The sequence below is a fragment of the Chlamydotis macqueenii genome, chromosome 4, assembly GCF_036417535.1.
Source record: "Chlamydotis macqueenii isolate bChlMac1 chromosome 4, bChlMac1.mat, whole genome shotgun sequence".
Classification (NCBI taxonomy): domain Eukaryota; kingdom Metazoa; phylum Chordata; class Aves; order Otidiformes; family Otididae; genus Chlamydotis; species Chlamydotis macqueenii.
In genome coordinates this window covers 27,673,588-27,688,083 of record NC_141559.1, presented here as the reverse complement: position 1 = coordinate 27,688,083, position 14,496 = coordinate 27,673,588, and the positions used below count along the sequence as shown (strand labels likewise).

General features: G+C 42.8%; 2 protein-coding genes across 3 annotated transcripts in view; both read right to left on the bottom strand.

Moving 5' to 3' along the window:
- Positions 1-5,364, bottom strand: part of CENPE (centromere protein E) — a 37,873-nt gene extending 32,509 nt beyond the window's left edge. For both annotated transcript variants that reach the window (XM_086746947.1, XM_086746948.1), the window contains exons 1-8: positions 5,309-5,364; positions 4,892-4,983; positions 3,952-4,041; positions 3,755-3,873; positions 2,583-2,702; positions 1,560-1,641; positions 1,294-1,361; positions 1,144-1,215 (exon numbers count right to left, since the gene is read on the bottom strand). In XM_086746947.1, the coding sequence (XP_086603073.1) occupies positions 1,144-1,215; positions 1,294-1,361; positions 1,560-1,641; positions 2,583-2,702; positions 3,755-3,873; positions 3,952-4,041; positions 4,892-4,983; positions 5,309-5,364 (699 nt within the window). The remainder of the gene's footprint in view (positions 1-1,143; positions 1,216-1,293; positions 1,362-1,559; positions 1,642-2,582; positions 2,703-3,754; positions 3,874-3,951; positions 4,042-4,891; positions 4,984-5,308) is intronic.
- Positions 5,365-6,961: 1,597 nt separating this feature from the next.
- On the bottom strand, positions 6,962-14,158 carry LOC104477807 (radial spoke head protein 4 homolog A). Its single transcript, XM_086746505.1, has 6 exons — positions 13,775-14,158; positions 13,038-13,269; positions 11,433-12,185; positions 9,945-10,083; positions 7,800-7,917; positions 6,962-7,313 (listed from the first exon to the last, which is right to left on the bottom strand). Exons 1-6 carry the CDS (start codon positions 14,035-14,037, stop codon positions 7,061-7,063), a joined length of 1,758 nt encoding a protein of 585 aa, XP_086602631.1. The 5' UTR covers positions 14,038-14,158; the 3' UTR covers positions 6,962-7,060.
- Positions 14,159-14,496: the final 338 nt, after the last annotated feature.

Here is a 14,496-nt window from a genome sequence, read left to right as displayed (position 1 = left end):
GCACTCTCAATATTGAATCAGCTGTATGTCTCTTTGCCTGTCATTGTGGGGATAAGAAAAGAAATCAAATAGCAGAGGAAAAGCCTCATTCTGAATCTGGTTCAAAGTCACCTAGAACTTTACAGCATCCCATAATGATATGCCCAAGGAAGTAGCCCTCACTTTAATTGGTTTCTGTTTTAGAAGAGTAAAATACTGTATTAACTCCAACAAGCAGCAACAAAGCAAAGAGGCCAGAAAACCTCTCCCTCCTCCATTAGTAAAGGTTACTATACAGTCAGTTGGAACAGAGAGACAGGGCAAAGGGTGGTGTAAAAGTAGATCCCACAAGCTATTTGAGGCGGGGGGAGGGGAAGCAAGTAGTAGTTTGCTCAGATACTGCATGAGGAGTGTACACATTCAAATCCCAGAGCTTTTTCACATGAAGTCATAAAAGAAAGATCTTTCCACAACGCATGTAATTGACTTAATGCTATTCTGAATAAGAGTGCTCATGCAGATTTTAGCAAGCTCAAATGCTTTCATATTGATTTAATTCCTCCAGTTGATTTGGATTCTTTTCTGAGAATCAAGGAAGGGCTGTATAGAGAAGGCTTCAGAAACCAAAACACACCACTAGAGATCAGCAGCGTATTCCCCCCTAGCTTAGGATATTTCATATACTTTTAATCCACCAAAGAGATGTTATGTAGGGTTACTTTTGAAGAAAATGAATCTCCTGGCCATTGCAGCTGATAAGAGAAGTCTTAATGTTACCCACTGTAGAAGTTATTTCACTGGGCTTGTCAGTGGTCAGGAACTTGTCACTAGGGGAAGCTGTGTTTAACAAAATGCAAGAGTACTTTGACAAGAGTCCCTTACGCTCCTTGGAAGAGCATAACATTCCTCAGTCTAGTACAAATTGTCTAGGAACTATTTCATGTCAGAATTGTCTTTGGTGGAGAGATACCCTCTGGGTAACACCCCAGGAGTTTCCCTCTATACAGATGATCAGAAGCATTTCTGCTTATGTAGTGTCTGATAGCAGTTAAAAACAAAGCATGCTTGTAATGTCATTATAAAGTAACATTCAGCTCAAGCAAGTTGTAACAGTAAATTCTCTACTTAAATATCTGTTTAATAACTTCTTGAAGTACAGCTTACCAAGTGGGATACCATCACTGCTCCATCACAGTTTGCATTTGCAAGGTCACTTCGTTCCCTGCTTTCAATGATCTAGAAGAAGAGAGTACAATTAAGTTATTATTTTCGAAGTGAAAAAAAAAGTCCTCCGAACAGTGAAACAATTTTTACCATTCTGAAGATAGTGTGAGAACGGCTGCTGTGTTCATTCATTTTTGTTTCTCCATAATGGCGATTTTCTGTCAAAAAGCAATATTAGAATACTTCTGCTTATGTTTGGATAAACTGGAGGTAACAGACAAAAAGTACAATTCTAAAACTACCTGAAAAACATTGATTTTAGAATATAATCTCAAAGAGATACCCCACAATTCTAGATATATCCAATTCATCAATGCTTTTCTAAGACAGCAGCTGACATTGACTAAGAAACTTACTTTCTCCTTTTCTGATCCATTCCATAACTTGCTCTGGGGCAACCACCACTTCTTCAATCAGATCTTCTACGTATGTATTCCTCTTAAGAGCAAAAACAGTAATAATTTTACTGAACTCTAAGACTCACTTCCATACATTAAGCTAACATTACCAGCAATTATGGTATTTATTCCAGTTTGCTTCCTTCTTAAAAAGGAAGCAGCAGCAGTTGAATATCTTTTTACTCTGAGCACAAGGAATGGGGAAATTTTAGATCTCTATCAGAACTTTAGCCTAACAGCACAAGAATCAGACAGGTCTAGAAAGTTTCCTAAAAATAAAATTGGTAAGGGAAACATCCTTCTGCACATCTTCTGATGGAATCTGGGAGTGTATTTATCAGTAAACATTATAAAGGTCATAATACAACTGATAAATCTCTTTATCTCAAGATCCAAAAGCATGGATCATTTAGGGTATCAAAAGAAGAAAATACAAACACAAACAACCATTTTTTATTATTTGCTGCAAAACTTAATATAAAGAAACTGAAGACAGCATTAACACAGGTTTTCCCCTACTGATCATCTTAGTGAATAGTTCTAGCCTAATGGTTACTCTATGATTCCAGTAGAAGAAAAGTGTATCTACTTTGTAGATGATATGAAGATGGTATTAAAATAGCTCTGTGTATCTATTGAAGACTTCTAGCGCATTGAGCTAGAGGCTTAATATCACATTTGTAGAAGTTGTATTAGCTAGACAACTCCCAAGGATTCACTGTCAAAGTTAAATAAAATAAACTACCCTGGAAAACTTAATCCCTTAAGTCTACATTTATAGAGATAAACAAGCAATAGCAAGCCAAATGACACTGTTATTCTACTACATCAAGTGTTCTGCTAATTCTGAAGATAACAGTTACACAATTTGAGACAGAAAAGTTTTTAACCAGACGCCTCTGAAGACTGCGTTGTTGTTTGGGTTTTTGACTTCTTTTACTCCGAACAGATACAATGCTTACACTAAATAACTTCACTTACATTAACATCCTCACGAATTCCCAGAGGCTTCTTTTTTCTGATATCACAAAGCAAGTCTGTAATGGTTTCATTGTAGATTTCCATATAAGAAACCCTTAGCAAGAATTCTCTATCTGGAATCTAATGTTCAAAGGAAAAAAAAAAAGAAGAAAGAAATAATAGACTAACATCTTTTAATGCAAGTATTCAGAACTCAAAGGTATATGTTTGGATATCATGCCATAGATTTCTTCCCTCCTCATCCTCTTTGCACATTAGCATCTAACAATATAGAATGTTTTTTTTCTTATCCCACCTCTTTCCAGCTGCGTTAATGGTATATCACTTTTATTAGGTTATAAAAGAGACAACTGCCCCACAAAAGGATGACAACAGTGCTTCCAATTAAGTGCTCTTTCCATATCTGATTTCCTCCTGTTTAAGGTCTTTCCTCTCTGTGCACCTAGTTTTCTCTCCCTGCTTGCTTAGATTTACTTAGCTGGTGCTGTGTCTTCCCCTGCCTGCCTCATAAGAGAATACTGAGGTGGGGAGAGGCTGCACAATGGGCTCAAGGACTACACCACCATGGAAAGTTTTCTTGGCTTTAGTTACTTTTACAGACCCCTGATGTACTCTGCAGCTCCTCAAAGGAGCAGTGATCACTTCACATAACTGATAACAGTTACCTGAAATCCTCAAGGCAGAAGCAAGTGCTCTGCAGATGACACTTTCGAAATAATTATTTTAACTTACACCTTCTCCTCACTTCCTATTAGCATTGAGCAATTAGCCTATGATTCTTTTGAAAGCCTGAAATAAGTAAACTTAGTGTCATATTCTTCCCACTATAAAAAAAATATTAAAAGACTTTTAAGATTTAAAATAGCAGAATGAAGAACAAAGCTTCACATTACCTTATCTACCATATCAATGAGTGAGCACCTATTTATACTTTTATTCAAGGTTTCAACTTCCCCTCAGTTTTATTCTGATTTGATTCAAATGGATAGAGTCCCATTATCTTTTTTTTTTTAAACCACTCATCTTTGCACGACTAGCAGAGCAACTGCAACATATGGTCCAATACAAATTCATTTCCTTCATAAGCTCCTTGATATTAAAATTTATTTTTCTGTAACAATCACAAATACTACTAGTCCTTTCAGTCACTTCAATTTAATGGAATTACTCACCTCACAAATCTGTTTGAAAACATGTTGAATTGCCTTAGGAATAATGCCCACAGAATCTTCATTTCCCATCATTGTGTATGTCTTCCCTGAAGCAGTCTGTCCATAAGCAAAAATTGTGCCTAGAAAGATAGGCAAATTTTACTAATTACTTATTAAATACTTTACAAACAGGATTTAAATACTGTTTTTAAACTTACCATTATACCCTTGCACAGCTGACTGTATAATAGGAACAGCTACACCTTCGTATAACTGCTGAGTGTTGTCACTTGAGTGAAAGACACGATCTTAAAAAAAATTAAAATAAAGCATGTAAATCCATTGCATTTGCATTGCATTGCCAGTCAAAACCAAGCTGTCATCTCACCCAGATGGGCTGACTGTTTGTAGAATAATTCAAACAAAATGTAATTGTGACACTACTAAGACAAGCTTTTTTTATTTTTTTTTTTTTTAAATATATATTAAACTCAGAACCAAGAAAGATACAATGAAGAGAAAAGTAAAAAAAACCCCAAAGAATTATGGATACAGTTAAATTGTCATCCCATTTAATCCTAAAACCAGTTATGGCTAGTTTATTTGTGAGGATTGCAAGCCTGACAGGATAGGCTACTTGTTAAGCTCTTAGGTTGGAGCACACTTTTATTGAATCTACAGTTCAGGAAAAATCTTTCTAGTGGCTACATTCATATTAACAAGTAGAGTGGATCAGTAGGAATAGACTCAGAGTGAGGCAGTTAGTTATGAGGTTTTAACATACACAGCAGGCACTTCACAGCTTTGGGTCCTCCCACTCCCTTCTCTCTAAAGGCTCTGCACTACCCTTAGTCTAGTCCATTTGTAACTGGAATTCATATGAAAAGAATCCAGCTCTTGTGTTCCAAAATCACTCTACAGCACAAACCGGAACAGACAAAACAACATCCATCAGGAAGTTACTTCAAAAGCATGTTCCTGGCAATGACTGAAACCAAAATATGGTGTGCAGTGATGGCACTCCTTCAAAATTAGGAAATTTGAAAAGAGTTCAGAGATGTTGCAAAAAGCTAAGGTCATTGATGTCAGCACACATTCAAGTAGTACAGTAACAAAGGTCCATGTAAGCACAAAAAGTGTTTGCTTTCATATTCTTACCGTAATTGAAGACTTTTGTACCATTCACTTCAGAAATGGTATTATTTTCACTTTTCCAGTAGAGTGACACTTTATCTTCTAGAGCATTTTCTCTAAAAGAAGATATACTCTGTTACCTTCATGAGGTTCGGACTCTTCTCCCGTAAGGCTGGTCTACCCCCTCAATGCAAGTCCCTCTCTCTCCCAGGCCGTCGCCAGCCCTGTTTGTTCCGTCTCCCTTCTTCTTCTACAGGAACGGACACCGCATTTACGCCCCCGCCTCCCCTCTCCGCTCTGCCGGCGGTAGCGGCGCCCCCGGGGGCCCAGCCGAAGGGGGCACAGCAGCACCCGGGGAGGCTGGGGGACCCCGAGGCCGAGGGCAGCACCGCAGTCTCCCCTCAAGCCGGGAACGGCCCTCCCGCCGGGACGGAGCCTCACCTGGCGATGAGCGGCCGCACACGCACGCAGACCGTCACGGCTCCCTCGTCCGCCATCCCCGCGGCCGTGGGGGCAGGTGCCGTCTGTGACAGGGAAGCCACACGCTCCTTCCACGCCCGCACCCAGGCGAGCAACGCAGCGACCTAACCGCCACCGGAGTTTGAACTCCCGAGACCGCTTCCTATTGGCCCGCGCAGGGCAGATGCCACGGCGGACCGTACCACTCGCCAAAGGCTGACGGGGGGAGCCGGGGCCCTGGAAACGTAGAGAGGGGTAGATGGCTGAAGAGGCCACGAGCTGTCCCGCCGCGCACCCCGGCTGCCGAGAGTCCTGCGCCGGTGGCGGCCGGGGCGGGGGCGCCGTGGGAGCGGCCGCCTGTGGGAACGCAGCGGCCGGCGGTACCGGCACGGTGCGATCGGCAGTGAGTTAACAAGCGTCTACTGAATTTATAATAGCATGCTTTCATACAGAAAAGTGACATCGTTACGTGAGCTGTGTGGTGCCGTCGACACGCTGGAAGGGAGGGATGCCATCCAGAGGGACCTTGACAGGCTGGAGAGGTGGGCCCGTGCCGACCTCATGAAGTTCAACCAGGCCAAGTGCAAGGTCCTGCGTATGGGTTGGGGCAATCCCAGGCACAAATACAGGCTGGGCAGAGAATGGATTGAGAGCAGCCCTGAGGAGAAAGTCTTGGATGTACTGGTGGATGAGAAGCTCAGCATAAGCTGACGATGTGCCCTTGCAGCCCCGAAAGCCAACCACATCCCGGGCTGCGTCAAAAGAAGCGTGGCCAGCAGGTCGAGGGAGGTGATTCTCCCCCTCTACTCTGCCCTGGTGAGACCCCACCTGGAGTACTGTGTCCAGCTCTGGAGCCCCCATCATAAGAAGTACATGGACCTGTTGGAGAGGGTCCAGAGGAGGGCCACGAAGATGATCAGAGGGCTGGAGCACCTCTTCTATGAGGACAGGCTGAGAGACTTGGGGCCATTCTGCCTGGAGAAGAGAAGGCTCCAGGGAGACCTTATAGCAGCCTTCCAGTACTTAAAGGGAGCTTATAAGAAAAGTGGGGAGGGACTTTTGACAAGGGCAGGTAGTGATAGGACAAGGGGTAATGGCTTTAAACCCGAAGAGGGTAGGTTTAGATTAGACATAAGGAAGAAATTCTTCACTGTGAGGGTGGTGAGGCACTGGCACAGGTTGCCATGAGAAGTTGTGGCTGCCCCATCGCTGGAAGTGTTCACAGCCATGGTGCATGTGGCTTTGAGTAATCTGGTTTGAGAAGATGTCCCTGTTCCTTGCAGGGGGGTTGGATTAGATGATCATTAAGGACCCTTCCAAACCAAACCATTCTATGATGGTATGATTCTGTATTTTTTTTTTGTTTATGTAAAATTCATATAGGTATTGAAGTGCACGTTAGAAAAGCAACATGAATGTTTGGTGGATGGTAGTTAGTTCAAAGCAGTGTTATTTTGGGAAACAGAAGCAGACTATGTTTGCCTACTCTTCTAAAAAAGGCTACTTTATTGTGTTGCCTTCCAGTGAAAGCAATGCACTCTTCACACCAGCGCAGGTGGGCTTGGGCAGGGCAGAGAAGGAAGGGAAGGTAGCTGCAAAGAAGAGCCTACAGAAATCAAAAGAGAAGGCATGCTTCAGCTGCATTTCTTTTATGATCAACTAAATCATGACTAATTTATGGAAATACTACTCATGTTTAAACTTTCAAAAGAAGAATACGTTTCCCCCCATATTTTAATCATCTTCCTCCTCTTCATTGTCCTCAGCTTCTTCCTCCTCTTCCTCTTCCTCTTCCTCTTCCTCAGCTGCAGCTAAGGCTTCTTCCTTTGCAGCCTTGAAAGCCAGTTCCTCTTCCACAGTGGGGTCTCTTGTCTCAGTGATTTCTGGCCCATTGGGGTATTCGGCTTGCACTGGTGGAGGCAGTGCGGGAGTATGGTTCTCTGGGCTGTATTTGTGACCCCAGCCAAAGTAAATGTTATCAAATTTCCTGAGAAAGAAAAGTGAAAGATCACACATTCTCCCCCCAACAAAACATCAGTGGAGATACTGTCGGGCTTCCTTACTCTGCTGTGCAAAAGTGACTGTGGTGCAGACTTCTTATTACAGAAGTGTTTAAAAGACAGGACCATATGTCGTGGGAATGAATGAACATTAGAACCACAGAATGTAGCTATTTTTGTAAAAAGTACAACAGACTCAAGAATATAGGTTTTAAATCAAGAAATGTGCCCAAATACTAACTGGACATTTACAGCCATTAACTTTTTACTAGCCTTTCCAATGATTACTCATTTTCAGTCTTAAATACAGATTTACTGTTGCTGTGCACATTTAAGTGCCCTTCTCCATCTGTCTCCGGAATAGTTAGAATTCAGTCAAAGAATTAATAATAAAGCAACTTTGACTTCATTAGACAGGTATCTGTGTTTAGCACATACAGTCTGTGTTGTAACCATGTCAACAAGCTACTCACTTGCCAGATGCGAAGGCATATGCTCCGGGCCATCGGTTAGACTGGAGGATTGCAACAGCGTATTGCGGGATCAGGTTTGTAGAAGGCTGAGCTGTCCAAGCAGGGATGTTTTGAATTCCTGGAGGCAGCCAAACACACATAGTCTGTGAATAAATTGACTTATGATCCTCTACAAAATATTTAAGACTGAGCTAAAAGACTTTAACAGAATTGAAGCAATGATTATATTGAGTTGCATGTGAGAAGAGCCAGAAGTCAGAAACAACAAATGTAGGCACTGTATTCAAACAAGTGGTTTGGATGTATGGGTAGGTAGCAGAGGAATGCTAACAAAGCCACGTACATAAAAGATTGTGCTTCTGAAATTCAGTAGTACTCACTGCTGTTTCTTTTGTCAAGGACTGTTTATCACTTACGGATAAAGTGTCGGTGGACAAGGGACGAGCAACAGACATCATCTACCTGGACTTGTGCAAAGCTTTTGACACTGTCCCGCACGACATCCTTCTCTCTAAACTAGAGACATGGGTTTGATGGATGGACCACTCGGTGGATAAGGAGTTGGCTGGATGGCTGCACTCAGAGAGTGGTGGTCAACGGCTCAATGTCCATGTGGAGACTGGTCACGAGTGGCGTCCCTCAGGGGTCCGTGCTGGGCCCGGCCCTGTTCAACATCTTTGTCGGCGACATGGACAGTGGGATAGAGTGCACCCTCAGCAAGTTCGCCGACGACACCAAGTTGTGTGGTGCCGTCGACATGCTGGAAGGGAGGGATGCCATCCAGAGGGACGTTGACAGGCTGGAGAGGTGGGCCTGTGCCAACCTCATGAAGTTCAACCAGGCCAAGTGCAAGGTCGTGCACCTGGGTCATGGCAATCCCAGGCACAAATACAGGCTGGGCGGAGAATGGATTGAGAGCAGCCCTGAGGGGAAGGACTTGGGAGTGCTGGTGGACGAGAAGCTCAACATGAGCCGGCAATGCGCCCTTGCGGCCCAGAAGGCCAACCGCATCCTGGGCTGCATCAAGAGAAGCGTGGCCAGCAGGTCGAGGGAGGTGATTCTCCCCCTCTACTCTGCCCTGGTGAGACCCCACCTGAGTACTGTGTCCACTTCTGGAGCCCCCAGCACAAGAAGGACATGGACCAGTTGGAGAAGGTCCAGAGGAGGGCCACAAAGATGATAAAAGGGCTGGAGCACCTCTCTTATGAGGACAGGCTGAGAGAGCTGGGGCTGTTCAGCCTGGAGAAGAGGAGGCTCCGGGGAGACCTGATAGCGGTCTTCCAGTACCTCAAGGGGGCCTACAAGAAAGATGGGGAGAGGCTGTTCAGTAGGGCCTGTTGCAATAAGACAAGGAGCAATGGTTTTAAAATAGTGGGGGGTAGATTTAGATTGGATATTAGGAAAAAATTTTTCACAATGCGAGTTATAGAACACTGGAACAGGTTGCCCAGAAAGGTGGTGGAGGCCCCACTCCTGGAAACGTTCAAGGCCAGGCTGGATGAGGCTCTGAGCAACCTGATCTAGTTGGGGATGTCCCTGCTTCTTGCAGGGGGGTTGGACTAGATGACCTTTGAAGGTCCCTTCCAACCCTAACCATTCTATGATTCTATAAATTATATAGTTATATTTCACCTTGATCGAAGAATGGAGAGTAGGAAAATAATTTACTCTTGATGTAGTCTAATATTCAGGTTCCCATATTCCCATGATTTGCTGCAGTAATATGCTACAGGATCTAAATTCTTATTTGTGTATCTATGCATGTGTGTCTGTATATATATATTTATTTATTTACAGGTGCACACACACTTCTTTTTGTCTAAAAAGATGATGGAAAAATAGCTGAAGGTATTTCATGTAGTGAGCTGTCTTGAACTTGCAGTAGCCTGGCAAGTCTGAGGTCTTTTTTCCCTTTATTCTCAACAAGATTGTTAACTAGTAAATCCAATTATTTCAGTTTTAATGTCAATAGTGTTATTGCCATTTTGCTTTTAATCAATTTTGTAAAAGAATGTGCTTCCCCTACAGGGGCAAACTATATTGCTCCACAAAGTGTCAGAGACCTATAACTTCAGATATTTACTACCTAAATGCCAACATTCCTAGGGGCTCTCTATCAAAACCTTCATATTCCATGAAGAATACCTTCATCTTCAGAGAGTGGAGTGAGAAGAGGAGGTCCAATTTCTTGCTGCAGTTCATCTGACTCCTCTTTTTCCTCCTCTTCATTTTCTTCTTCTTCTTCCTCTGATTTTTGAAAAGGATTAAACCAAACACAGCGACCCTGTAATTGGTATAGGAAAATGATAAATACATGTAACAATCACTGAAAGAATGCAAGCCAGTTAAAACAACTGGCTCAGGCACATGCACACACAGTTAAGGGAGTAGGGGGAGAAAATGAAAATATATATTCCATAATAGGTATATTGTTGGCAGAATATTGTATCTTCCTGGCAGTGTTCCCTATATCCCTCCTTCCTCCTGATCCCTGCTTACTTTTTCAGAATAACTTTGTACCTCTGTCATCAGCTTTTTGTTATTGCGTAGTCTTTAGTTCCTTGCCAGTTTGTTTTATATCCTTGCTAGATTATTTTACGCTAGCATTCTTGAATTAGTAGACTGGCCAGCAAGTCATCCAGCAATGATCACCAAATTAGTAATACCTCTTTTCAGCACTAGCCTGATATCACCAGCTTATAAGCTTTTTCATTTGCATGTTTCACAGCAGAAAGTAAGCAACAAAAAATAAAGCAGAAAAAACATCGAGTAAGTTCAGTTTAGCATACAATCATAAGCTATCTACAATTTAGCATCCTACCCAAGGAAAGAGAATTTAAAACATTTTTGTCAAGGAAGGACTTCAAAAGAGAAAACCTAATATAGAAGATTACCAGAAATTATTGTTATCTATCAAGGCCTAACTCCATACTGTTATCGAAAGATAGGTTTCGATCTCAAGAAGACACCATTGAAAAAAAGTACTAAACGTAAAAGGTGCCTAAATATGTATTAAAAAATATAAAAATATATGCTATATGTAAATATGTGCAATATATTTATATATTATATACTATATCAAATATATTTTCTGTAGAAAAAGATCTGACAGGCTGAGAGAGTTGGGGCTGTTCAGCCTGGAGAAGAGAAGGCTCCAGGGAGACCTGATAGCGGTCTTCCAGTACCTCAAGGGGGCCTACAAGAAAGATGGGGAGAGGCTGTTCAGTAGGGCCTGTTGCAATAAGACAAGGAGCAATGGTTTTAAAAATAGAGGGAGGTAGATTTAGATTAGATATGAGGAAAAAATTTTTTACAATGTGAGTTATAGAACACTGGAACAGGTTGCCCTGAGAGGTGGTGGAGGCCCCATCTCTGGAAACGTTCAAGGCCAGGCTGGATGAGGCTCTGAGCAACCTGACCTAGTCAGGGATGTCCCTGCTCCTTGCAGGGGGGTTGGATTAGATGACCTTTGAAGGTCCCTTCCAACCCTAACCATTCTATGATTCTATGATTTCAGTCCAATACTATTTCTGGTGAATAGTTCAAATGTGCAGGTGAGGAGTTTCATTTACATTGTGAAACCCTATGAGTACCACAGTACGAGTGGTCCACGTGGGCTATGCCAGAACATACCTGCTTTAGAATACTCTTTCCATGGTGTACCCATGTGGAGAGAGAATCCACCATTTCAGCCACAGAAAGGGGCAGAAAATCGGGGTTTTCTTCATATGTATCTCTTCCTCCTCCACTCTCCTCTTCTTCATCTTCTTCCTCTGCAAACTGGTAAAATCCAATGGGAGAGATCTGGGTTCCTGCTGAGATCCGAGCTATCTGTGCACGCAGGTAATTGGCCTCATTTCCAGGGAAAGGAGGAAAGCTCACAACAGGAGCATCCAGCCTACCAGTGAAGAACTTCTTGATTTTCCTGGCACAGACAATCTGGGCTGGTGTCACTGGAGGCAACTTCACCCAGGGTTTGCCTGGCTCATTACAGACAAAGTAGACGTATTTATTAGCCCCAGTCCCATTTTCTTCTTTTGGGATGACAGGTGGGGGCTTATAGGTGGACTTCGGTGGTTCATCTTCTTTTTCTTTCTCTTCGTCTTCGTCTTCAACCTCACCCATCTCTTTCTCTCCTTCCTCAACAACTTCTTCCTCTTCTGTTTGCTCCTCCTCTTCCTCCTCATGGTACTGTACTTCAGCTATAATATAGTTCATCTCCAGCCCCAAAATTTTGCCCCAGAAGCGACAGGTCTGCATTGGCTGAACACTAACTAGTTTTTTAAGGGCAAGGAATATGTGATAGGATTCATCTTTGCTCAAGCCAATTCCAGCCTGTTCAAAATAAAAGGCTGTTTCCATCACATTAGGTAGATGGGTCTCTCCCTAGGAAAGAAGATCCAGAGTCAGAGCTGAAGAATGATATAATTATCTATTTGAAAAATTAAACATGTTATCCACTGAACGTTATACTTCACTTTCTTACAAGTGCCACTCATTGTTTCAAAGTTCTTTGAAGACATGCATTCACTACATCTTCCACCATCATTTAGAAAAATTAAACCCACCATTTTATGGGTAAAGAAGAGAACACGGGTGAACTGCAGCTTTTAGAATACAGGATTTCAAAATTCAAACTCACTTTTAATTACTGCAAAATAAGGAAAGTCAGAATTCTTACACAGGATCTACAAAGGACTTCAGTGCTAGGGCATGTCAGCTATGTAAGAGGCCTTGATGCCCACAAACAGCGTCACTGTGTTTCCTTGTGTTTGTGGCAGATGCATTTGGGGAAAATGCATCTGCCACATATTTCGTATATTTAGACACCAGACCAGCAATATTTCTCTGGAGTGAATGTTGTTCTTTTGAACCTATTGGCATAAAGCTCCCTGCATTTTTAAAAATACTGGCCCTAGAACATCTAGAACATCTATGATTTTAAAGGCTCAGGTTTACTACAGGAAAAAAAATCACAACTAAGTAATCAGAGTTAGTTAGAAAGCCAGAGAAAAGTTACTTAAGAAAACCTGAATTTTTTTCTTCACAACTAGATATGAGACCAGCTCAGCTATGAAGAAGGTACATGGTACTCTGGCTACAATTGTTTATATGATTGTCAGAGGCAATGCTACCAGGGAGATCACAAATTCCTGCCTTCCTTCTTTTCCCTTGCCACCATCCTCCCACCCATTCCCTGGTATATATTTTATCTATTTTTCTCTAATAATAACTCACTGTCTCTTCTTCTGGTTCTTCATCTCCTTCTCCATTTGCCTTGAGGAACAAAGCTTTACGTTTTTCTGCAGCTTCAAATGTTGTAAGATTCTCATGTTCATCTCGAAGAGTGTCCATTTTTTTCTGAAAGTGAGCCCACTTCACATCCTTGCTGATATTCTCAATTATGTCTACTGCATTTTTGGGCTGTTCATCCAGGATCTTTGTTAGCATATTAGCAAGATGATCATATCTGTCATATAAATATAAATATTACTGGGCTACTGTACAGAAATCTTAGAACATTATGTTTTTATTATCAAAAGTAGAAGCTAGTCACCTGGAGCTTTGGAGAAATCGTTCGAATAGCTAGATGAAAGGGGATCATGGAGCATTATGGGCAATTAGACTTGAAACTAGCCTGATTTTAATATACTTAGGAGTGGCCCCATCTTCCTTTTTTTTTGGTATGTACCGCACCTGTCTCAGGAGCTGAAGCAGAATTTAAACTTGTTCTTAATAAAATCAATTTTTGAACTCTATAAATTCCCTTAGGAATTTTGATTCTGAAAGATGTTGGATACACAAAAGTATCACATAGTGATGAACTATTGCATTTATAACACTCTCTTGTTCTAGATAAACCTCCCTGGTATCCCTCCCTTGCTTAACATAACCCTTTGCCCTTTTACCAACAATACTTCTGTCTCCAGTCATACTTCCTACCCCTTTCAATTGTGTCCCTTTTTCAGACTTACAAGTTCAGGCCAGATGTTGTGCTGCTCTTCAGTAAATAGGCTTTTGCATTCTGAATTGCCAGTGTTCGGGATTTGGGATCTGGTATCTGATCATCATAAGGACTGTATCCTGGCTGATAGAGACCATAACCTGGTTCATGGGGCTGATAGGGACCATGCCCACGTCCATAGGTTTGGTAGGGATCTTGTCCCACTGCATATGTCTGATAGGCACTTTCTGGTTCTTGGTAAGGGTCTAATCCCAGTGCAGATGACTGATACATGCTTTGCCTGGCCCCCTGTGCCTAACCAGAGTCTTGTCCCAGTGCGTATCTCTGGCTGATGTTTGTTTCTGGCACCTGTAGCTCCTAAGAGGCTTGTTCTGCTCCCGTGGATGGTAGAGCTGTTGAACTGGGGTCTGTGACTGATACGGTGCCTAGTACTGGTGCGTGAGCCTGGTCGACGCTTCCTCTTTGGTCTTGTGCTTGGTAGGGGTCTTGGTCGGGCGCACGTGGCTGGTGAATGCTCTTGCTCAGTGCTGGTGGCTGGTCGGACCCTCGCCTCGCCCCCTGGTACTCACAGGAAGCTGCTCCCGGTTCCGGCTGCTGAGGCTGGTGAGGGTCTCGCTCAGGCTCCGAGCCCTCTGAAGGCGGGTGGGAAGCGCACGGCTCGGGGCTGTGTCCGGGCCACAGGTGCTCCCTGAGGCCTGGCTCCTGCTCTTCCCGCGGGACAGCAGGCAGCGG

Bases quoted from the DNA above. Each gene is read 5' to 3' on its own strand.
- LOC104477807 (XM_086746505.1), bottom strand. From the start codon at position 14,037: ATGTATCAGTCATCTGCACTGGGATTAGACCCTTACCAAGAACCAGAA. The intron at 7,918-9,944 runs GTATTCTTCATG...GGCTGCCTCCAG, and splicing joins TCCACTCTCTGAAGATGAAG to GAATTCAAAACATCCCTGCT. The intron at 7,314-7,799 runs GTGAGTAGCTTG...TTTCTTTCTCAG, and splicing joins TATGCCTTCGCATCTGGCAA to GAAATTTGATAACATTTACT.